At 44.0% G+C, this 20756-nt stretch overlaps 1 protein-coding gene across 5 annotated transcripts in view; it reads left to right on the top strand.

Annotated features, from left to right (window-relative positions):
• The first annotated feature begins 2240 nt into the window (after window positions 1-2240).
• The window catches only part of LOC133359837 (uncharacterized), a 145523-nt gene continuing 127007 nt past the window's right edge, over window positions 2241-20756 (top strand). For all 5 annotated transcript variants that reach the window (XM_061578387.1, XM_061578386.1, XM_061578384.1 and 2 more), the window contains exons 1-8: window positions 2241-2349; window positions 11183-11422; window positions 12714-12830; window positions 14318-14471; window positions 14798-14893; window positions 15626-15865; window positions 18587-18708; window positions 20259-20384. Coding sequence is in view for 4 of the 5 variants with exons in the window: in XM_061578386.1 (XP_061434370.1) it covers window positions 12756-12830; window positions 14318-14471; window positions 14798-14893; window positions 15626-15865; window positions 18587-18708; window positions 20259-20384 (813 nt within the window). In the remaining variant the exon portion in view is untranslated. The remainder of the gene's footprint in view (window positions 2350-11182; window positions 11423-12713; window positions 12831-14317; window positions 14472-14797; window positions 14894-15625; window positions 15866-18586; window positions 18709-20258; window positions 20385-20756) is intronic.

Genomic DNA, 20756 nt, shown 5'->3' with positions numbered 1-20756 from the left:
CTTGGTGAACCCGGCAGAAGGAGTCTTGTTGACCCCCTCGAATGCAGTGTCGCGGACAGGGGCGGTTTCTTCATTAGGGCGATTGGGCGATGCACCACCAATGTCATTCAACCACAGAGTTACGCCAGCTGTTACTGTGCCTCTGGATATAGTCCAATCAGCGTCATGTCATGTTCTGTGGAGTACCGTTTTTTTTGGGTGATTTCACTCTGGCTGACAATCGCCCAGAATGTTCCCATAGACTTACATTCAAAGATGTTTTTTTTCGAACGGCGGGCGCTCCAATGCATTCTCTATGGCTTCCGGGAGGGCTCGCACTAACATGCTTACATCATCATACGTAAGCACGTTTCAGTCAACAATATTATTTGTTGCCACCTAGTGGAATCTTTAATAAAATAAACTGAGTGGATTGTAATAATAGTGAGTATAGAAACAAACAAGATGTATTGTAAGTCACTTTATTTTTCATTAATATTAAAGAAGTGAAGTTGCCTTTACATGCTTAAGCTGTTAATTTATCCATTGCATGGGTGGACCTTATCCTTATCAATCATCCAGACATTTGCCCCCCCTGAGAGATTTTGCAGGAGCCGCCACTGGTCGCGGACACCCTCTTTGGTGGGGTCACTAATCGTGTTGTCAGCGAATAGCAACCCCTTTATTCAAGTAGTCAATGTGGGGCACACGCCGATTGTTATTCAGGAAGGCATCTTATTGGCAGACGCGTCGGCGGCAGTGGGTACGGAACATAGGGCGTACATGTCAGGGGAGTTGACACAGGCTCAGCCGGTGTGCGATGCTGAGCCCGAGTGGCTGCGGCGGTTGTGTGAGGAAAATCGGGATTTGACACCCGAGCAGCGGGAGCGACTTCACTGACTTTTAATTTAAGGATATTTTCAGTGATCGAAAATACGATATAGGCCGGACAACCTTATTACAGCATCACATTGATACAGGGGACACACCCCTGATTCGATTTAACTCCCACAAGATGAGCCCGCATGAGAAAGATTGCATTTGTCAGACGGTGGACGAGATGTTGGCGCAAGACATTGTCTCTCCCTTCACCAGCCCGTGGGGGGCGCCCATGGTGTTAGTCAAAAAGCGTGATGGCTCACATTTTCCACGGTTTTCCGTGAGGCCAGGGAATTGACTGAGGCTTTGCCCAGGTTGAGTTACACTGCGGCGCCGTGAATTAACGTGGAAGTACACGATCACGACGAGGCTACACAGCCACCGCGGACAGAAAACACAGCAGAGAAAAAATCCACGGGACTACGGGGAGAACATGGAAACCTCAAATATACAGCAGGCGTCAGGGTCGGGATGGAACCCCCTACCTCCTGCATACCAGGCGAGGAAGATAACATCAGATAACATCACACCACCGTGGCGCCCCTTAACTAAATTTGAGATGAGTAGCCCAGCACCGGGGCTGGGGGGCTTCCTCGTAACCCTTCATTTCATTATATTCATCCCCGACTGACGCTTCACTACAATACTCTTAGGTTTTTTTCGGTTAAAGTCACGTAGGTAAAAAATAAAATGACTTTTATTAATTTTAATTTTATTTTTTACCTACGTGACTTTACCGAAAAAACCCAAGAGTATGAATCCTTGCAGTCACGAAAGCTTCAAATCTAGAATCTTGACTACAATACCTGTGTAGGCGAGTGGGTGGCCCCTTGTGTAACTTAATCTCAGCTGTTGTCGACATTACCCGGGACCCGAAGGGGAAATTCATTGTGAAACACGAAGTGGCCACTTTAAGAGGGGAAAAAAACCCCAAACGGTAAGGGGTGCACATTTGAAATACCGAAGAAGTTTATACCAGATTTCGTGTGCGCCACGAATATGGAAGCAGGGTGACCCTTTGACCCAACAAAGCTTGGACAAAGGGAGTGCAAAACGATTTAGTAACTTCCCGATGCGGTACAAAACATTCGTAACAGCCATGCCCGGCTGTGGGAGCTATCAAATGCGACGGGGGAAATAAAATTCACCATGATAATCTGCAGTCGTGAGGCAGAGTAGCTTTATTCTTTTGCGTTGGTCAACAGATTGTACGGCGGAGGTGACAGTTTTCATGATCTAACCCATAAAAAAACTAACTATGATTCACGATGATGATTTCATTTATGAAGCAGGAAGTAGGAATAGCTAGTCAAGTTGTGGAAGTTATGACTGCTGGTGACATTGACGTCATTGGTGTACACAAACCACTCCCTTAACTGGTACCCATATACATATAGCTCAGCTGACATTCTTGTCGGCACAGAATGTGTAGTATGGCCCATTTTAGAGCAGCAGTGAACCTCTTCTTATTTTTTGCTGTCTATTGTCAAGGTAAGAATGTGTGTTACTTACTACGATTCACACGGAGTGAGAAATAATATTTCAAAATACACCTTGTAATATCTCCGCGAATAATTAGACAAAAGCCTGTCACCTTGCACGTACGCGTGTTGGACTTCTTTCGCACCGTACGCAAGCAAACCGCGCAAATCGGTGGTGAAAGAATAAACCCACCTTATCTGACTTATATTCCAATGTGTATTTTGGTACTTTCATGTTATCTTACTCTTACTGTTTCATATTTTGTAAACGGTTTTCCAACGCATTTGATCAATACAACTATGCTTGTTTTGCTTTTGGCACCACATGTTTATTCATGTTGTAAGATTGTTAAAATGTCACCCTTAGTAAAACGAAATTAAACTGTGTTTTTCTGATATTTTAGTTGGTTCTTTGCTTCCAATAAAATATAGTAGACAGAAATGTACGTATTGTCAATTCACAGTTTAAATATGTATCTACAATCTTTACAATTGTATGATTAACAGACGTGTATATTCATGTGCTTGTCCAGCCCTTTGTCAATCCATTGCTGGGTGCGGACGATTCCCACACTGTGCATGGTGGGGATTATTTTGACCATACTTCATGCTCGTCAGTGTGCGCTGGCAGAGATGGGGAGCAAATATATGGGGAGCATAGTAATGCAATACTGGCGTACCTCGATATACGTTTGTGTTTGCATTATTTTAAACCTGAATATAAAATGAAAAATTGTACCGTACAGGCATACCTCACATAGCCGAACGCGGGGGTTCCGTTCCTGGACAATTCCGCTTTCGACAAATAATATCCCTTGTGGAAAATATAGGGTTGCATTACCTGGGTCCAAAATGATCGCCCCTCCTTGCTTAACTAATTCCATGTCTCGTGTCTGTGTGTACAACCTTTATCTCTCAATTCCACAACAACACAAAGACTCCCCGTCTCGATTACTCTTCCTGCACCACGTTACTCATGCCAAGTGCTGGGAGAATAAAAGCTAGACGGATAATTATAAACAATTACTCTACACTAGAAACTATGGTGCACTGTAACAGGATATCATGAATGTGCAACAGAATATAAGGAATACTGGAAAGGGAATCGACCAAATGTTTTACTATCCAAAAGCTGGATTAAACGGGAATCAACTGATTTTTAACGATCCAAAGATCAGCCACTGCTCGGTTACTGTTGGAACATAGACACATGTATTAGAAATGTCATAGCTATGAACCATGCTCGATTACTGCTCGAACACCTAAACACAAGTTATTCAAAATGTCATAGATCGATTGCTGCTCAAACACATTGACACGTATTCAAAATATGACAGTTTAACACGTAGGCGTTTTTGGGTTAGATTGCGTAAATATATAAATGTGTCGTTAAAACCCGCGCACCACCCGACACAGCCAACTAGTAAGGATTGTCACGTAAACAGAACATGCCAATTCGTCACTAGTACAGCACACCGGTGGGTTGGACAGCCAAGCCACAACATTTACAATCTGAGTACGACGTTTTGCCAGTAAACACGTTCCTTCGGAGTGGGCAGGTAGGAACTTGGTTGGACAGCGCATTCGTGCGATCCGTGTCACGGGGCGCAAGCTGCGTGGGGCAGCGCGTCACGTGGTGCTGAGCCCGCCCGAAGCGCTCTATCAAATACAAATCGAGGGCGTGGCTATGCACGACAGACAGACGAATAATCCCTGGTGGGCAGTGTGGAACTGTTCCTACCTGTATTACAACTAGCTTCATCAGGTGACAGCCAGATTTGTGGAGAAGTCCACCTGTTTCGTTCCTTATATAGAGGCGCAGAGGTGGTGACAAACTTCTGCACTCCTGCGCATAGTGGGTGGGTGGGGGGCGGCGATTAATGAGTCAATGTACATTATGCATGCGCATTATGTGAGCCATTTGATCTTGTCCTTACTGTCCATTATGTATTAAAATAGCCGTACCAACGGTAATCCCTATTAAAGTATGGTGGCCTGTATATGCATGCATTTAAACATTATTTTACTTGAGGATTCTGCTCTCACACGAAGAATATATGTGTAGTGACATTGGGGATGTCACTGTATGGTGCGGGCCCTAGAGGGCCATGGCGTGCGACGTACTTACATCGCGGATAGCATTGTGTGTTACAGAGTGATGCCGGCTCGAGCAGAGCACGGCGTGCGATGTACCCTCATCGCGTACACCCCGTAGGTGGGTGTAGTACCAGCCCTAGCAGGGCTTGGTGAGCGCTGGGATAGCAATGGCACCACGCATAGCGGAGCAGGAGAGTTAGCCCAAGGACAGGGTTGCCCCGGGCCGTGGCACTCTGGTTGACCCCGTAGGCACGTGATCTGGAGTGTCCATAGGGAGGCCCCCATGTGGGGGGGGGGGGGGGGCTAGGGAGTGATCACGTGTCCTGGGAGAGCTCTTGAGAGGGATCGAGAGAAAGCTGGAACGCTCTCGAAGGTGGGCGGGGCCAAGGGCGGAGCCAGCCCCGACCCGGGAGGATATAAGGTGGGTCCCTGGGAGGGACCTAGGTTCGCTACCTTCTGCAAGCTGCAAGATCCACGTTCTACATCTGAAGAGGCACCAACACGTGGCCCGGGACCCGAGTCCGGGTCCAGTCCATTGTCGCCCTAACTCCTGTATGATAGTGAAAATAGCCGGGTGGTCACCACCCTAGGCTGTGTCTGGTAAAGGGGCAGCTACCCCTTTGTTTATACGTATTGTGAAATAAATGTGTTGCCTCTAAAGAAGAACATCTGAGACTCAGTTGGACTCACTACATATGCATTTAAAGTATAGTCGCTTGATCCATGCTTAAACACAGACACATAAATGTAATACAAATGGCATAACTCGATTACTTCTCGATTACTGCTCAAACACATAAATGCAAATATTCAAAATGCCATAGGTCAATTTTTGCATTTGGTGCTGACAAATTGGCAGGAATTTCTACATACAGTAGCTATATCTTAACATTCACACTCAAGCCATGGATGCAAAAAAACCCCGTAATTTTTTCTATAACTTACATATAAAAACAATTAATGTATAAAAACAATTAATGTTTTTATGACCAAACTTGATTTTGAGCCTCAGGTAGCTTGCCATTCTTAAACACAAATTACAGAGTGTGGCAGAGGCAATTGGAATGGCACAGCAATTTAGAGGCGTGCCCACGCCTAAGCAATTTGTTGCACAGCCAAATATAAAATGCTAGTGATTTGTTTTAACAACTGAGAGTCACAGTACATTACGTTCAAAGTTCATTTATTAGGTATAGCCCTGTGAGCCATTCGGCTCTTGAATCGGGTGCAACCGCAACAAACAAAAAAACATGAACAAGAAAACATCTTAAAGTGACTATGTGCAATCAGAAAATCCAAGAAAAGACAGCAACATATTGCAGAAAAATCACCGTACACCAAACCTGTGCAAATATCCCAGTGGGATGCAAGTCAAACAACAATAACCACAAGACAACTTAGATTAAGGCCATCAGTCTAACTCTGTACTACAACAAACAAACATGGCCAAACCAAATAACTTTTCGAAAATTACCAAAATAAAGCCATAAAAGCAATTAAACAGTGGTCATAGGAACTGTGACCGAATTTTCACAATAAACGACGTAAACAACATGTACTACCAAACTCTGCAGCCATAGCTGGCTGCATGAGTCACTCCACAACAGTAGGAGCATCAGTTGGAGTATCAACATTTTTCAATGCACCTTTAAGATCAGCACATTAAATCAAAACACAGATCATGCTTTGCATACTTTGCAGCGATCATCCGGAGCGAAACATTGTATTTTAGGCCAATAAATTGCAGTGGCAGCTAGGGGTGTACAACTCCTCTAGAGCAGTTTTGAGTGAAGATCTCATAGGTAGTGATTCAAGTTGCCGTTTATTGGCAATAGCATGCCAGACCCTGGGGGCATCAATAGCAAAGGCCCTTCCTCCAGTATTTGTACGGCAATAGGGAATGTGAAGCTGGTAAATGAGCGAAAACCTTAGGTCAAATTTGTTCTTTGAAACAGAGAGGAGATCCAGCAGGTAATCTGCGGATTTTTTTGTAAGTACATCATGAATAAATTAGATCTGATGCACAAGCCGTCGAACATTGAGAGATGTTAAGTTTGACCCAATGTAGAGATCACAGTGGTGAGTCCTATATGGGCATTTCAATGCAAATCTTAAGGCCGAGTGATACATTGAGTCAAGCTTCTTTAGTACAGTACTTGGGGCTGATTTATACACGATGTCACAGTAATCAAGTAGAGGCAGTATGGTAGCTTTTATCAATTCCAAACAGAACATAGGGGGGAAGCAGTGCTTTTGTCGATACAGAAAATCTATTTTTATTTTTGTCTTTTTACCAATATAATCAATGTGATCTTCAAATTTCAGTATTGAATCAAGAATGACCCCAAGATACTTAGAGATCTTGACTTGCTCTATTTGATAATTATTTAAGGAATGTAATTGGGGAAAAATAACTTCCTGCTTTAGTCCTGGTGAGAAGCATAGCACCTTGGTTTTGGAGGTATTCAGGACAAGTTTAAGAGCAGTCGGGTACTATGCAAACGAAATATTTCCAAGGCACGTTATCCCAGTTACATTCAATGCAGTTTTAGCACGTTATTTGCAGGCTCATCAAGCCCTCATATATAGTACCCACCCTTTACCATCAATTTGGAAATGACCTCAGGACCTGACAATTTTCACAAAAGAGTTGATCCCGTCTCGTTATATGTTTATTTAGTAAACATAACAATGGAAAGTGTTGGAATAGACAGTGTTATAAACGTAATGCTCTACCATTACCGGGATTCGTAAATTCTTAGTGACCATCTGCATAGGTCGCATCATGCATGATCTAAAGGTGACCTGTGAGCTTATTTAACTCATGTTTGATGTTCGAACGTTGAAAGTCTTTAACAGTCCATGATTATAGTTATTACATTTTGAAAGCAATTCATCGTACAAATTTCCAAGCTATCATGATTTTGCATTCTATTCTAATCTGCATGATTTAATTTCTAGATTTCTAACTGATAGATATATGGGGAGTCGATGTTAGCAAATCTGATACTGGAACAATGAACTCTGGCATTCTGCAAGGATCTGGTTGTAATTACTGGCAAAATGTCATCATCGGCTTGCTGAACTCGTAACTAATTGGCACGAATTGTTTACAAGACAAATCTTACAAATTTGCTTTGTCAGGTGGAGGCGAGTTTAAGGACACATTTATATTGACAAGATCGAACAAAAAAACTCTATCATGGATAATATTGGTTGTGTTAAAAAGGATCTGTTTTGTCTACAACATTATTTATTCTCTTATTAATGAATTATTTCCTTCCATAAGAATACAATCCATCCTTTTTTCAAAGTTACGGCAAACTTCAAGCATTTCTACTTAGCGAATGCTTTTACAAGCGTAGTGACATTGAATGAGTCACTGTAGCGCGTGCCGCTGGGAGAATGGTAGACAATGGAATTATGGGTAGCAGCCCGTTCTCCCAGTTGGACCTGTGGGCAAAGCACGGAGCCTTCGGGGGGTCCAGAGGGTTGCGGGGCCGAGGGCAGAGCCTGGCCACGCTGGGTAGCATAAAAGGCGAGCTCCGACACAGTCGGGGCTGCTGCGATCTGGAATGGAACTCGTCGTGTCGTCGTCGTGATCTTCTCCCTCTTCAAGGTGTGGGTCTGGCATGTTGGCTGTCCGAATTGGTATGTAGTTCTCCCCTAAGGCTGTGAATGCCGGAATAAGAAACATAGTACCTCCTACCAGTGTCTGTTAATGAGTACATAACATGTGACTGTCATACAGTTAGAGCGCCAGATATGCAAGACAAATAAATACATTACACAGACACATAGACTCGCCACACTGAAACTCAGACTCACACAGATTCACAGACTCGCTACACAGAGACATTATAACTTTGATGTTATATGTTGCTGGCCATTTAACGTTTTGGCCCCATTCTCAGCAACTTTGTTAGACGATGGCTCTCGTACGCGTTCAACTTAATTGCCTGCAACTGTTTTGTACAATGTAGGACTCGTACTCCGGTTGTCTTTCCGTTACGTTTATTCACACTTTAGAGTTCACCTCCTCATCGCCACTGCTCCTTGTCTCCCCGTTCGCTCCGTTCCACCGTCCGTCATTAACGACACTCCCTGTCTCTCCGTTTGCTCGCTCCGCTCCGCGATTCCGCTCCGCTCTCCCTTCTCTCCCAAGGTCCGTATACTCCGCTGCACCCCTCAGATGCATGGCTACCACTGCTACCGCTCACCGTGTTCTCTCTATCTACTGCTACCGTACTCTCTGTCCTCTCTATCACTGTTACCGTACTCTCTGTTCTTATCTATCACTGTTACCGTACTCTCTGTTCTTCTCTATCACTGTTACCCCTATCATATCTCCCTACTCACTCCTGCTCCTCTCTTCCCCGGGCACCATCACTCCAGCTCCAACCAAGACTCCCGTCTCTTTGTTACGCTGTGCCTTTTATCCCCACACCAATCAATTATCTCACCCCCCCCCCCCCCCCCCGCTTTACTACTCGCCCCCAGGCCCCCAGCCTCACGTGACCTTGTTATTCCCGTCTGAGCAGCACCAGTCATTAACTACTCACCCTCCTAACCAATCACCGGCCTGTGTCCCCGGTTACCCCTAACACCTGTTGCGCCACTTAACGGCGTCTCCCTCACGCCCCAACAACAACAACCCCTGTCCTCAGATACACCCCAATGTACACTGCTCACTTGCATAGCAACAGCACAACAGAATGCGTGGCGCGCCATATTTCAAGTCCTACACAAATATGAGCATATAGGTCTGCAACAGTTATGTAGTAATTGGATATGGCAAACGTGTTTGAACACGCTCTCTAAAGCATAGCCCTGCACATTTTCTGGTTGGCTCCACGTTAGGATTTAGCCAGACCGTGGTGGTGCACCTCCGATTGTCACTGTTTGCTGTGTATGGTAAGAAAGAAGTTCAACACACACATGCATACATATATGGACGCCTGTGAACCAACACTATGGAGGCACGGGTTGGCGGATCGCACAAATATTTTGAAACTCTCTTCACGTGCATCTCGAGGTTGCCACACCTTGGATTGCCAGGAGTAGGCAGTACAAATCATTTGTGGACCACGTGGTTCCCTCTATGGGAATGTTTCCCCCTCGCATGCGTGGGTTTTCTCCAGGTGCTCTAGTTTCCTCCCACATATAAATACTAATTAATTGGCTGATAAAACTTGAACATATATATAGAGGACCTCAGAGGTCAGGCAATTGTTAGGTGCTAGCTCACCACATCAGAATCAGAATATTTACACTGGAGGAGGAATCTGATGAACTATAAAGCTCTTTTTTTACAGATGTCCAGTTAGGGGGCACGGGGGTCGGCAAGTTGCAACAACAAACACAATACTCACGAACACGATAGGAGTGAGAAATGAAACGGTAAGTCGCGCATCTGAGTCGTCCTTTCTCTTCGAGAGAGTGAATAGTGTGTGCATCGGTAGCTGAAATTATGATATTTACGTTTAACACGTAGGCTTTCGCTATCAATATTATCCCGTGTGCACGTCCGCAAATACATCGCTCCATATCGGCGTGCAAATCGCTTGAGAGTAGAAGTCTGCTTTTTACCATAAAACGACTGGTCGCACAACTGTTCGTAACTGGTTGCGTAAATACATATTTGAGTTAATCTTTGGTTCTTTCGGTAAAGTCACGTATAAAGAAAAATAATAAATTAAATTAAATACTAGTCATGTGTAAACAGGTTTGCACAACGGATCGCTCAGGCAGCCTTTATAGTCAAGGGGATTTACGCTCCATACCGCAAAGGAATGGTTCCATGTTCTTTGGGTCTTTCAGTAAAAACACGTAAATAGGTTAAAAGAAAATAACAAAAAACTACGTTTCGATCACAGCACAAGCGATCGTCATCGTCGCTTGTGTTGTGGTCGAAACGTCGTAATTTTTTAAATTTTGTTTGTTATTTTCTTTGAACCTCTCTACGTGACTTTACCAATAAACCCAAAGAATATGCATTTTTGCAGTCACGAAAGCTTTAAGTCATAGAATGGTTCCGTTTTGCATTTTTTTTTAGGTGACAGATTTCAGTTCTGTTTAAAATAGCTTCCTGTTTCAGCCAAAAAAAAACCCTTTGGATATTCTCACTGAGACCACGCATTTTCTTACTCAAACAAGCACTTCTTGATAATATTAGACAGAAAAGCCAAGAGGCTAAAATACTCAAATAAATATAGTTTTTTCGTGGTGACAGAACAGGAGTTGTGCAAATGTGTGTTGCTTTAACCGATAGATTTCCACAGCAACTCATAACGGGTGTGCATACCAATGTTTCAGGTGCATCTTTAATTACTGGAGAATTTTATTACTATCCCGAGAATGCGATAGTTCTTAAAATTCAGTAAGAATTGTATCAGTTGTGTATTTGGACCTCGGGGTCCCATAAGCCCCCGGCTCTCGCATAACCTGCGTTGCGACGTCATTTTGTCTGAAGGCGAAACGATACTGGCAATCTATTCCTCTCGACGAGCTCTACACGATGCGCTAATCAAAGTTTCAAAGTTTTGTTTCTTCTGCGCATTTGTCCTCGCTGCGCTTGGACGACATGACAACATAATGATCCGCACCAGGTGGGTCGTGTCGTTTATGTGCGCGGTGGGACGGAGTCAGAAACAATTAATTAATTACGATTTTGACTTTATTTCGGACCCCAGGGTCCCGCCATGAGGTTAATTTGTTGCTGTTGTTGTCTACGTCTGTTCTGACAGATGGCGTGCTATCTGCGCCGCTCAGCTACTCTGTGCCACAAGGGCAGGCGCTCGGAGGCATCCAGCTCCGTGACGATGGCTACTCCGGCGGGGAGAGCGACGGCGGAGGGATGCTGTCGGGGGGTCGTGGACAACTACTGGATGGAGTCGTCGGGCACAGCGACTGGCAGGAGAATGCAGGGCTAGAATGGGTTGGCTGGAACGGCTCCCAGGCAGTGTCCATTACATTCCAGTTTGAAGGTAATGTGTTGTGTAATGGTTGGCACGTGACGGAAATTACCATGTCATGGGATCGTAAGATCTACAATCATACGTTGTCACACGAACAAAAAATATATATTTTTTTATTAGCGTCAGCACACCAGTATGTTGAGAGCCATTCATAACTCTTAACAATTGTGCTTTAGCATACTAAGCTATTTATTATTTTAGGAGGTTAAGGCCCACTGAACTATATAGGTATTTTTCACAAGTGACCTGGCTAACACAAATGATAGCTCAACGACGTGGCTTATCATGTGGAAATGTACATACAGTGAGGGGAAAAAAGTATTTGATCCCCTGCTGATTTTGTACGTTTGTCCACTGACAAATAAATGATCAGTCTATAATTTTAATGGTAGGTTTATTTGAACAGTGAGAGACAGAATAACAACAAAAAAATCCAGAAAAACGCATGTCAAAAATGTTATAAATTGATTTGCATTTTAATGAGGGAAATAAGTATTTGACCCCCTATTACTATATTACTACTATATTTTGCCACTGGTAAAGGAGGTCTCATAGTGTAAATGCTTACCCCGAGCTCTCAATACTCTGATAGTGCGCTGCTTTATGAGTTGTACGCCTTTTGGCGTCACCTGGTCCAACACCAATGGAGACTAGGCTCTAAGAAAAGCTGTCTCGGGTGTGGACCAATCAACTTCAAGGACAGTGCATATCATTAACATTATCAGAGTTGTTTCTTTTTTATTGCATTTTGACTACTTGTGTTGTGGTTATTGCAAACATGATGCCTTGTATAAAGGTGTCAGTTTTGTACCAGTTGAAAGGGTAAAAACCTATTACTATCGTTATTATTGTTATTATTTTTTCTATCTACGTGACTTTACCGAAAGAACCATAGACTATGAATTCCTGCAGCCACGTAAGTTTTAAGTCAATTTGTCCCTACACATGTATTTTAAGATACTCTTGCGTGCACAATTTGATGTCCATATCATTTATTATTAATCCACACTGTTTACATACCAAAATACGAATGTGTCCTTCCCCCGCACCTCCGATTAGCACGGTTGGCTATGTACGGTGGTGCGAAAGAAGTTCAAAATACATACATACGTAGGAATGTGTCTATGGAGACCATTCATCGAGGAGATAGAGCTAGGAAAGTAGTCAATGTGCCCGTACTCGGTACATTTTTTTTTTATCACCACAGGTTATTTGATAAAAGGCAAAGGATGGTGACAAAAGCGTGACTGTGCCCGTGATTAACCCGATGATTTTTCCCTTGCTGTTTTTGTTTCAACAGGAGAGACTTTGCTCGGGAAAGTGATGTTTTCCTCCAACAACGATGAAACGAACTGGCGTCAGATTGTTCGAGCGGGTCGAATGCAGTGTGGGTGGCAACATCAGTGACGCTGTCAAGGTATGGACAACGCGTGCCTGCGCTTTAAGTAGTCAGTGGGTCCACAATCAAAGCCACAAGAAGAGCCATTTAATTTTAGAATTGTGTCCAAAACTCAATACAGTTGATAATCGATTATCCTGGCACGCGATTATATTCTGCTTCAAACATTATTCAGCGGGTCCCAGTGTGCAATATTGCATATCAGTACATGATACACTGCATACAACTTAAACAATGAAAAGACTGCACGTGCATACATCACCCCATGCAGAGTCTTTGAGATTGAAGTGGTAAGTACGGCACAGTAAATACTTTTTGAAAGGATATACTTATGTTTGCCTATTTGGATATTTATTTATGCCAATTTCACAGTGTAAACTAATTTAAAACACTAAAAAACATATACACAACACCTAAAAACATAACATAATGCCTCTAATAAGCATCTGTGAAAAAGAGCATTATAGCTCATCGGATTCCTCCTGCAGTATAAATACAGATACTGATGATGGGGGTGTTCTCACTAATTGTGTATTGTCGGGGGCCGCACGTCAGGGACCGCCAGGTGGCCCTACAATGGCCTTGCTAATGAAGAACATTGTTTTAAATATTCTCCAAATAAGGTTGGCTCCCTCTGTAACCTGGGGCTATTGTAAAGCGTGTAAAGATCTTCCCATATAATTGACATTCTGCTCCTGTGAGAGAGTGTAACCAAAACTAAAATCCTAAAACCAATATTATCCGCTTATTATTTACAATGTAAACTTAAAACCGACTCTTATAAAATGGTATTGCTACACAATAAAAAAAAAGCATGGGTTCACTTCTTTTCATTCGTTCAAACAATGTATTAATTGCTTTGTTAAACGAGGTCAAAAAGTGAAACTGGTCGGGGATTCATAGGTACATATCATAGTCCTTATTCTGTGGGTCTTTCGGTAAAGTCACGTAGATAGGTTCAAAGAAAATAACAAAAAATTACGACGTTTCGATCGCAACACAAGCGGTCGTCGTCAGGAAAAAGGGGTTAGCTTGTGTTGCGATTGAAATATTGTAGTTTTTTGTTATTTTCTTTGAACCTATCTACGTGACTTTACAGAAAGACCCAAAGAATATAAATTCCTGCAGTCACGAAAGCTTTAAGTCAAGATTCACGGTCGTTATATCTATTACGACGCTAGAGAGCACAGTAGCAGTGGTCCCTCAGTGACTCTGTGGGTCATCTTTGTGCACAGAGCCTTAGCGTGATGCTGTCCATGAAATCCCCCTTTGTGTGCCTTGTCAGACTGAAGAACAGGTGCCCGCGAAGAGTGCTTGTCCCAAAGCAGCCGTTGCCGGCTACACGGGGAGGTGAAATATAAAGGACGGAGATGCGAACAGAAAGAATGAGAGACCAACGAATGGAGTGGCGCGCACTAGCCTAAGTTACAGACGCTAAAACCTGCCTAAAGAACGATGTAATTTTGCACTTGAATAAAAGATGGTCATATATTTGTTTTTCACAGGTCTTGGACGTGGAGACAACCTGGTGGGAGAGAACGGTAGCCGGTTTGGTGATCTTCACTGCTGATCTGTCAGGATACAGGGGCTCACTTCTGCACTGTGTCATGTACCCAGCAGGGAAATGGTTACTGCTAAGTGAAGTGCAGTTTCAAAGTGGTACGTACTCTTGCTAATGTCTAGTTAATCGTGTGTCCAGGGCTTAATTTATTACTCGGTATTATCAGCAATTAGGCAGGTTTGGAGCATCGATGATCAGCATCAGGCACTGCAACTGGAGTACAGGGTACACCTAATCCATAGTCATTGTATATCAATATGCTTACAATAATATGAAGTATAATGAGCACGAAATAAAGAGTTGATATGTGATGCCAACATCATTTTCAGAACATCGTCATGATTTCTTCTGGCTGGAAGTTAAGATGATTTGTTGCGGTTGTTATTTGTGCTATTAAAAAATAGTCGTGTCTTCTTGAACACAGGATGCGACATTGCCCTGGGTCTGAGCACTGGAGCTGTTCGTCCAGAGCAAATATCTGCGAACACAGGAGAGACACGCAGTCTGGGTCTCCGGTCAGGTGCGGTTGTATACGCCTGACGCCTTGAGACGTTGTGAAATGCGTCCAATAAGTGCATTTAGTTTTTTTCCTCCTAGAGGATCGGTTGCACCTGTAGTCAGAGCACTGAAAGTTATCTTCTTTTTTTTTTACAAATAATGAACTACTGGTATAATGTCAATTTAACACGTAGGTTGTTGCAACCAATATTATTAATAATAAGGTTTTTGGGGAAGTTTTTTTGACAGAATTGTCAACGAAAAATTGCCTCTGGTCTTCGCACCTGATTAGCTCATAAGTGAAAACAGCACATTTATCCCTCGTCTATTGATGACTGAAACAGGAGGAGGATTTCTCCCCATCTCTGGCTGTCGCCTGATAATTCTGGTTGTTGTAACTACCAGTGAAACGTCACAGTACTCGAATCGTAAATATTGTTGTGGGTTTACTCTCCAACACACAACTGGTTAGTGCTGAGCTAGTAACTAATTGGTCATGTTTTATTTACGTGACAAACCCCTTACTGATTGGTTGTGTCGCGGTAGTGACGGGTTTCACGACACATTTATATTGACGTGATCTAATCCTAAAAAAGCTCTTATGGATGAAGATTTGACCTCACAGCTAGTCGCCATCTTCCAGGCAGTTGATTTAAACACTTCTGAGGACAAACATACGTTGTCGAAGTCTCATATAATCCCTGTTTATGCACGTAAATTTTTTCTTTCCTTCTAATTTGTGACACCTGCGCAGACTGCTACTTCGGACGTGGGCAAGCCTACCGTGGCAACGTCTCGGTCACCCAGTCTCAGGTGCGCTGTCAGCCGTGGAGCTTGCAGAGCCCGCACGCTCACCCCGAGACTCCGCTCAACTACCCAGATGGTGGACTGGATGGCAATTACTGCCGCAACCCTGGCGGCATGAGGGAGAGGCCTTGGTGCTACACCAATGGCACGGACACTACCTGGGATTTCTGCAGCATGCCCGCTTGTGGTAATTACCATGTATTGCAACGATGGTTGGAAGCTTACTTTCGGTTCTGTGAGCCATCGGTGATTAACGCTGAACCCTATGGGAGCCTTAGTCTGGCTCTGTGAGCCTTAGTGACTAATGCTGAACTCTATGGGGACCTTAATATGGCTCCGTGACCCTTAGTGATGAACACTAAATCCTATGGTAGCCTTCGTATGGCTCTGTTAGTCCCAGTGGTTAACACTGAGGTTCACAGAGCTAGATTGAAAGCTTAATTAATTTACACAAACCCTATTCAATGGAACCTCTGTATACGACCGCTTTGGAATACGTCGAATTTGGTATACGTCGTGTTTTTTCGAGAGAAAAAATTTCTTTGGATACGACGTCTTTCTTGGGATACGACGCGTTTGCTAGAACTTGTATGGGTTGGGATGAGTCACCACGTAACAGTACCCCGCGTGTGCCCCGCTCACGACTGAAACAAAGCGAGAGGGGCGGGGTGGCGTGGCGTGGGGGAGAGGGGCGGGGTGGCGTGGGGAGCTGCCCCCATGGAGGGTGGAGCCCCACCCCCATGGAGGGTGGAGCCCCGCACCCATGGAGGGTGGAGCCCCGGGTCGAGGCGCCACGACGTGCGGGGTTGAGGCACACCACGTCACCAGCGCAGCTGGCAGCAGCGCGGTCACGTGACTTCTGTATGCATTTTAGTAATTAGTGTCTAAATTATTTTATACAATCCAATTAATGTATAATATGCCGTAAAATATAATTTATTTTCCTCTGGAATGGATTATTTCCTTTCCCTTTATTTCTTATGGGAAAAATTCGTTTGGTATACGTCATTATCGGTATAAGTCGTACCTTCTGGAACGAATTAACGACGTATACCGACGTTCCACTGTAGTAGATTTGGTCTGCCTTTGTAAGCTTCACTGTTTAACAATGAACCATATGAAAGCCTTAATCTTACCCTATATAATCTATAAACTAAACTATTTTTTATCTAACCAGATAAAGCCCAACTAAGCTATGGCGCTCTTTTTTGAAGCGACCTGGCTATCACAAATGACAGCTCAACCAATTGCTTATCTTGTGGAAATTTACATCAGCCTGAAAAAAGTCCACACGACCACGGGTAGAGAGACATGCAAAGTTCAAGTATACAGCAGGCGTCAGGGTCGGGATCGGAACCCCTGAATTCCTGCATACCAGGCGAGGTAGTTGACATCTCCTAGCCACTGTGATTATGATGAGAGAGAGACATGCAAACTCCAAATATACAACAGGCATCAAGGTCTGGATAGAACCCCCCGACCTCCCGCATACCAGTTGAGGGAGTTAACATTTCCTCGCCACTTTGGCACCCAATAATGATATGTATGTATATGTAATAGTGTTTCAGGAGACTTTGATACCGGGGTTGGAGGCACACGTATTTATTCCGTGTCAGTACAGTACAGCACTGACATACAACACTGGAGGGGGTATCGGCCCCCTCACCCGTCTAACTGGGGATACACTTCTAGCTACGCCTAGCCTACCCCTGGGTCCTCCACTAACGGGCTAGGGAAGGCTAGCTAGCCCGACACTGGTAAGTCGGGCTCACGGTACCCGGAGTCCCAGACCAGCTCTTACAAGAGCACCGGCTCTGGCTCTCGGGACCACGCCGCTGGCTCGATCCTGTCCGGCCCTGACAAGGCGGCGATCCAGGGGAGTCCAGGGCTCTATCTATGACGATCTTCGATCTTTACTGGTTAGCTTCAACATCTCTCCCTGAGCCCTCCGGCTCATCCCCTTTTATACCAAAACCCCCGCTGAGGGGTGGGGCCCCGGGGGATCCCAGCTCCGAGTCAGGAGTCAGCCCCCCAGGCTGCCCGATGCGGACGTCGCTGGGAACACCTGCCCGTGCACCGACATAGCCACGCCCACTGTGTTTCTTTCCCATCTGATCCCATTGTATACAGCCCCTCCGTAACACCCCTACATCTACAACTGACCAATTTGTTTAAATCGTTTTTCCAAAACCTGGAATCACAAACCAAAACTTAGAACAAACTATTTGCCAATATGAAAACTTATTTTGCCCTGTCAGGTACGCGTTGGCTTTCAATTCTGGTAATTAAGTACTCTAGGGGAAAAAATACATTTTGGAAAGCATTGAAGAATGCGTGGATATGCTTGAGAAGTAGTTACAGCACATACAAACAAACATGCTCTGATAATATACCCATTGTCTTTGGAACTGTTTGGCCGACACCAGAGGCAGCAGCCTTTTTTATGGCCTAGTCTCACCACCAGTGTCAGAACAGAGAAGGCAACAAGGACAAACAGTGCAAAGGAAATGCGCGTATAAGAGCATTTATCGCTCGGGGTGAGCAGCTTGATCATGGGACCTTTTTGCCAGTATCAAAGTATGAAAAAAAAAGTTTTACCCTTTTTGAGACAAGGTCATGAAGAAGGCTGCTGTCTCTGGTGTAGGCCAATCCGTTTTAAAGACAATGCAAATATTATCAGATCATGTTTGTTTGCATGTTCACCACACGTACGTGTGGTTAATACATACTTGATTCCTTGCAAAATGTATCTAATTGGTGGGTTTTTTTTAACAACTTAACACCTGTTTTATTCCCATAATAGGTAAAAAAAATCACATTATTTTTCGCATAATGTTAATGATGTTAATAATAGCATGCGTTAAAGTTGTCTAATTAACGTTGTTTATTTTGTACAACACTTGTTCAGGCTCTTGGGTCTTCTATATTTACACGGTTGGAACCCACATCACTGTTGACTTCACAAGGCCCGTTCAGATTTCCAAGATGGCGATGGCTGGAAATGGCTACTATTGGACGTCTGCACTGGAGGTTGGAAGCCTTTTTTTGGCTCCTTTTGTCTCTCCTTCTATTCTGACTGAACGTGTTTTCGTTGGTTGGTGTCACGTCGTCGAGGGGAACACATTTTCGAATTTTCACAAGGCAGTGCGCAACTCCCCCCCACCCCCACGCGTTATAGAATGGCCCATGTAAGTTGATATATTGCGAGATTGTCTCTGAGATACCTTCAAAAACAACTGGTCCACACCGCACCCTGCAAAGCGGAGTGCTGGAATTTAGCCAAATAAAGTGTATAACCAAATGCTGTCGAGTGGAGAGGTCTTTATAATTCATCATCATCAAGAAAATGTAAGATTCATTAAGCAACTTCACACATCAAAGGGCGATATATATTAGTGTTTTTTAAATTCATATTAAAGACCTCCTCCCAGTTCCAGAAGATCACAGATCTTACCAGCAGGAAACATTTAGAATTGAGTAACATAAGACACCCAAAGTTGCTTTGAATGTTGGTAATTTTATAACTATATTATGTTTCATGGCATGGTTCTTGATGTCAGACTTAATTCAAAGTGAGACAATGGTTCGTTGATGGACTGAAGTCACGGATGAGAAATCAGGGATGCGTAGCAGACACCAGTATAATACCACTCATACCTCGTTTGTCATAACAAGTAGTGATGCTTGGTAAGCCTGAATGACGACTACAACCACTCTACAATGGCCACAGTTGGCCTCTCTGATCCACGTCTGCTCACGGATGAATGGCCATCACAGCTCGCAATGGCTCTTAGTGATGCTCCAAATATCACGTACAGACATTCCTCGGTTACTCTCGGCTAAGCACGGTTCACAGTTGCACACCAAGGTCACCTCCTGGCATTGAACTCGCAAGTACCCAATGAAATGAACGCTGCACAAAAGGTACGGACGTCCCGTGCATATTTGTTTGGCACATGCCCTTTGTCGGCAAGCCGATCACAAACGCTGCAATTCACGGTAAAATAAATTAGCATACACACTCTGTGATACCTAAAAGCGGTAACTTAAAGAAAACATTAGTTTGGTTGTATTACCAACTGTACAAACTAAATTAGAACCAAACTTTTATTTTATTTTACCAGATAAGGCCCACTGAGCTATGTAGCCTTTTCAGAAGTGACATGGCAACACATGATATCTCAACGAAGTGGCTTTTCATCACGTGAAAATTTATAGCAGTGAAGTGCTCAAAACGGTTGTTTCTGAAGGTGGAGGGAAAAAAACGTAGAACCCGGAGAAAAACCCACACGACCACTAGAGAGACACGCAAACTCCAAATATACAGCAGATATCGCCAGGGTTGGGATCGGACCCACGACCTGCATACCAGACGAGATAGTTAGCATCTCCTAGCCACCACAGCCGTGCCCACTATCCCGAGCTCCATTGTCTCTTCACAGCATAGGGATGTTAACGCTCGAGGATTTTGAGCGCTGCTGTTATTATCGCGAATGAAAAACTTTCCGAGGGCGATTGCACGCCGGAGAGTGTTTGCTTGATCAATGTGCTTACAGGATTTGTTCTTGTTGTGTTCCCAGGTGGCATACAGCATGGACAATACCATTTGGGATAGTTACATTGATAGCGCGGCCGATAACTATACATTACAGGGGAACACTGATGCTGAAAGTATCACCTTTGTAACATTCTTGCCAAAGATTACGGTGAGTATTTATCTTAATCTTTCATCCATAATCTATCAAATTTGCTGAGCTATTTTGTCAAATATTGGTTAATGAGAAGACTGGATGTTGAAAGATTGAATTGTGATGTCGAACTGTCGCCAAATGGTAGCGTGCTTTGCCACTTGTTGCAGAGGTTCGCATTGCAAGCCCCAACATCAACCCAGGTTAATGCCACTGGTGGATTAATCATGAACACAAATCGTCTGCTTAAAAGGCAAGACGTGAAATATCCCCATAATGTCACTCACACAGAGTGGGTGTTGCCTAATAAATGCATTGGGGAGGAGTGGGGAGATAGGAGCTGGAAGAAGTGGCTAAGCAGAGACTCAAACGTCATAGGCCAAGGTCGGG

The sequence above is a fragment of the Lethenteron reissneri genome, chromosome 66 (assembly GCF_015708825.2).
Source record: "Lethenteron reissneri isolate LAM-NWPU_2019-01 chromosome 66, ASM1570882v1, whole genome shotgun sequence".
In the NCBI taxonomy this organism is placed as follows: domain Eukaryota; kingdom Metazoa; phylum Chordata; class Hyperoartia; order Petromyzontiformes; family Petromyzontidae; genus Lethenteron; species Lethenteron reissneri.
This window is presented reverse-complemented; position numbering and strand designations above follow the sequence as displayed.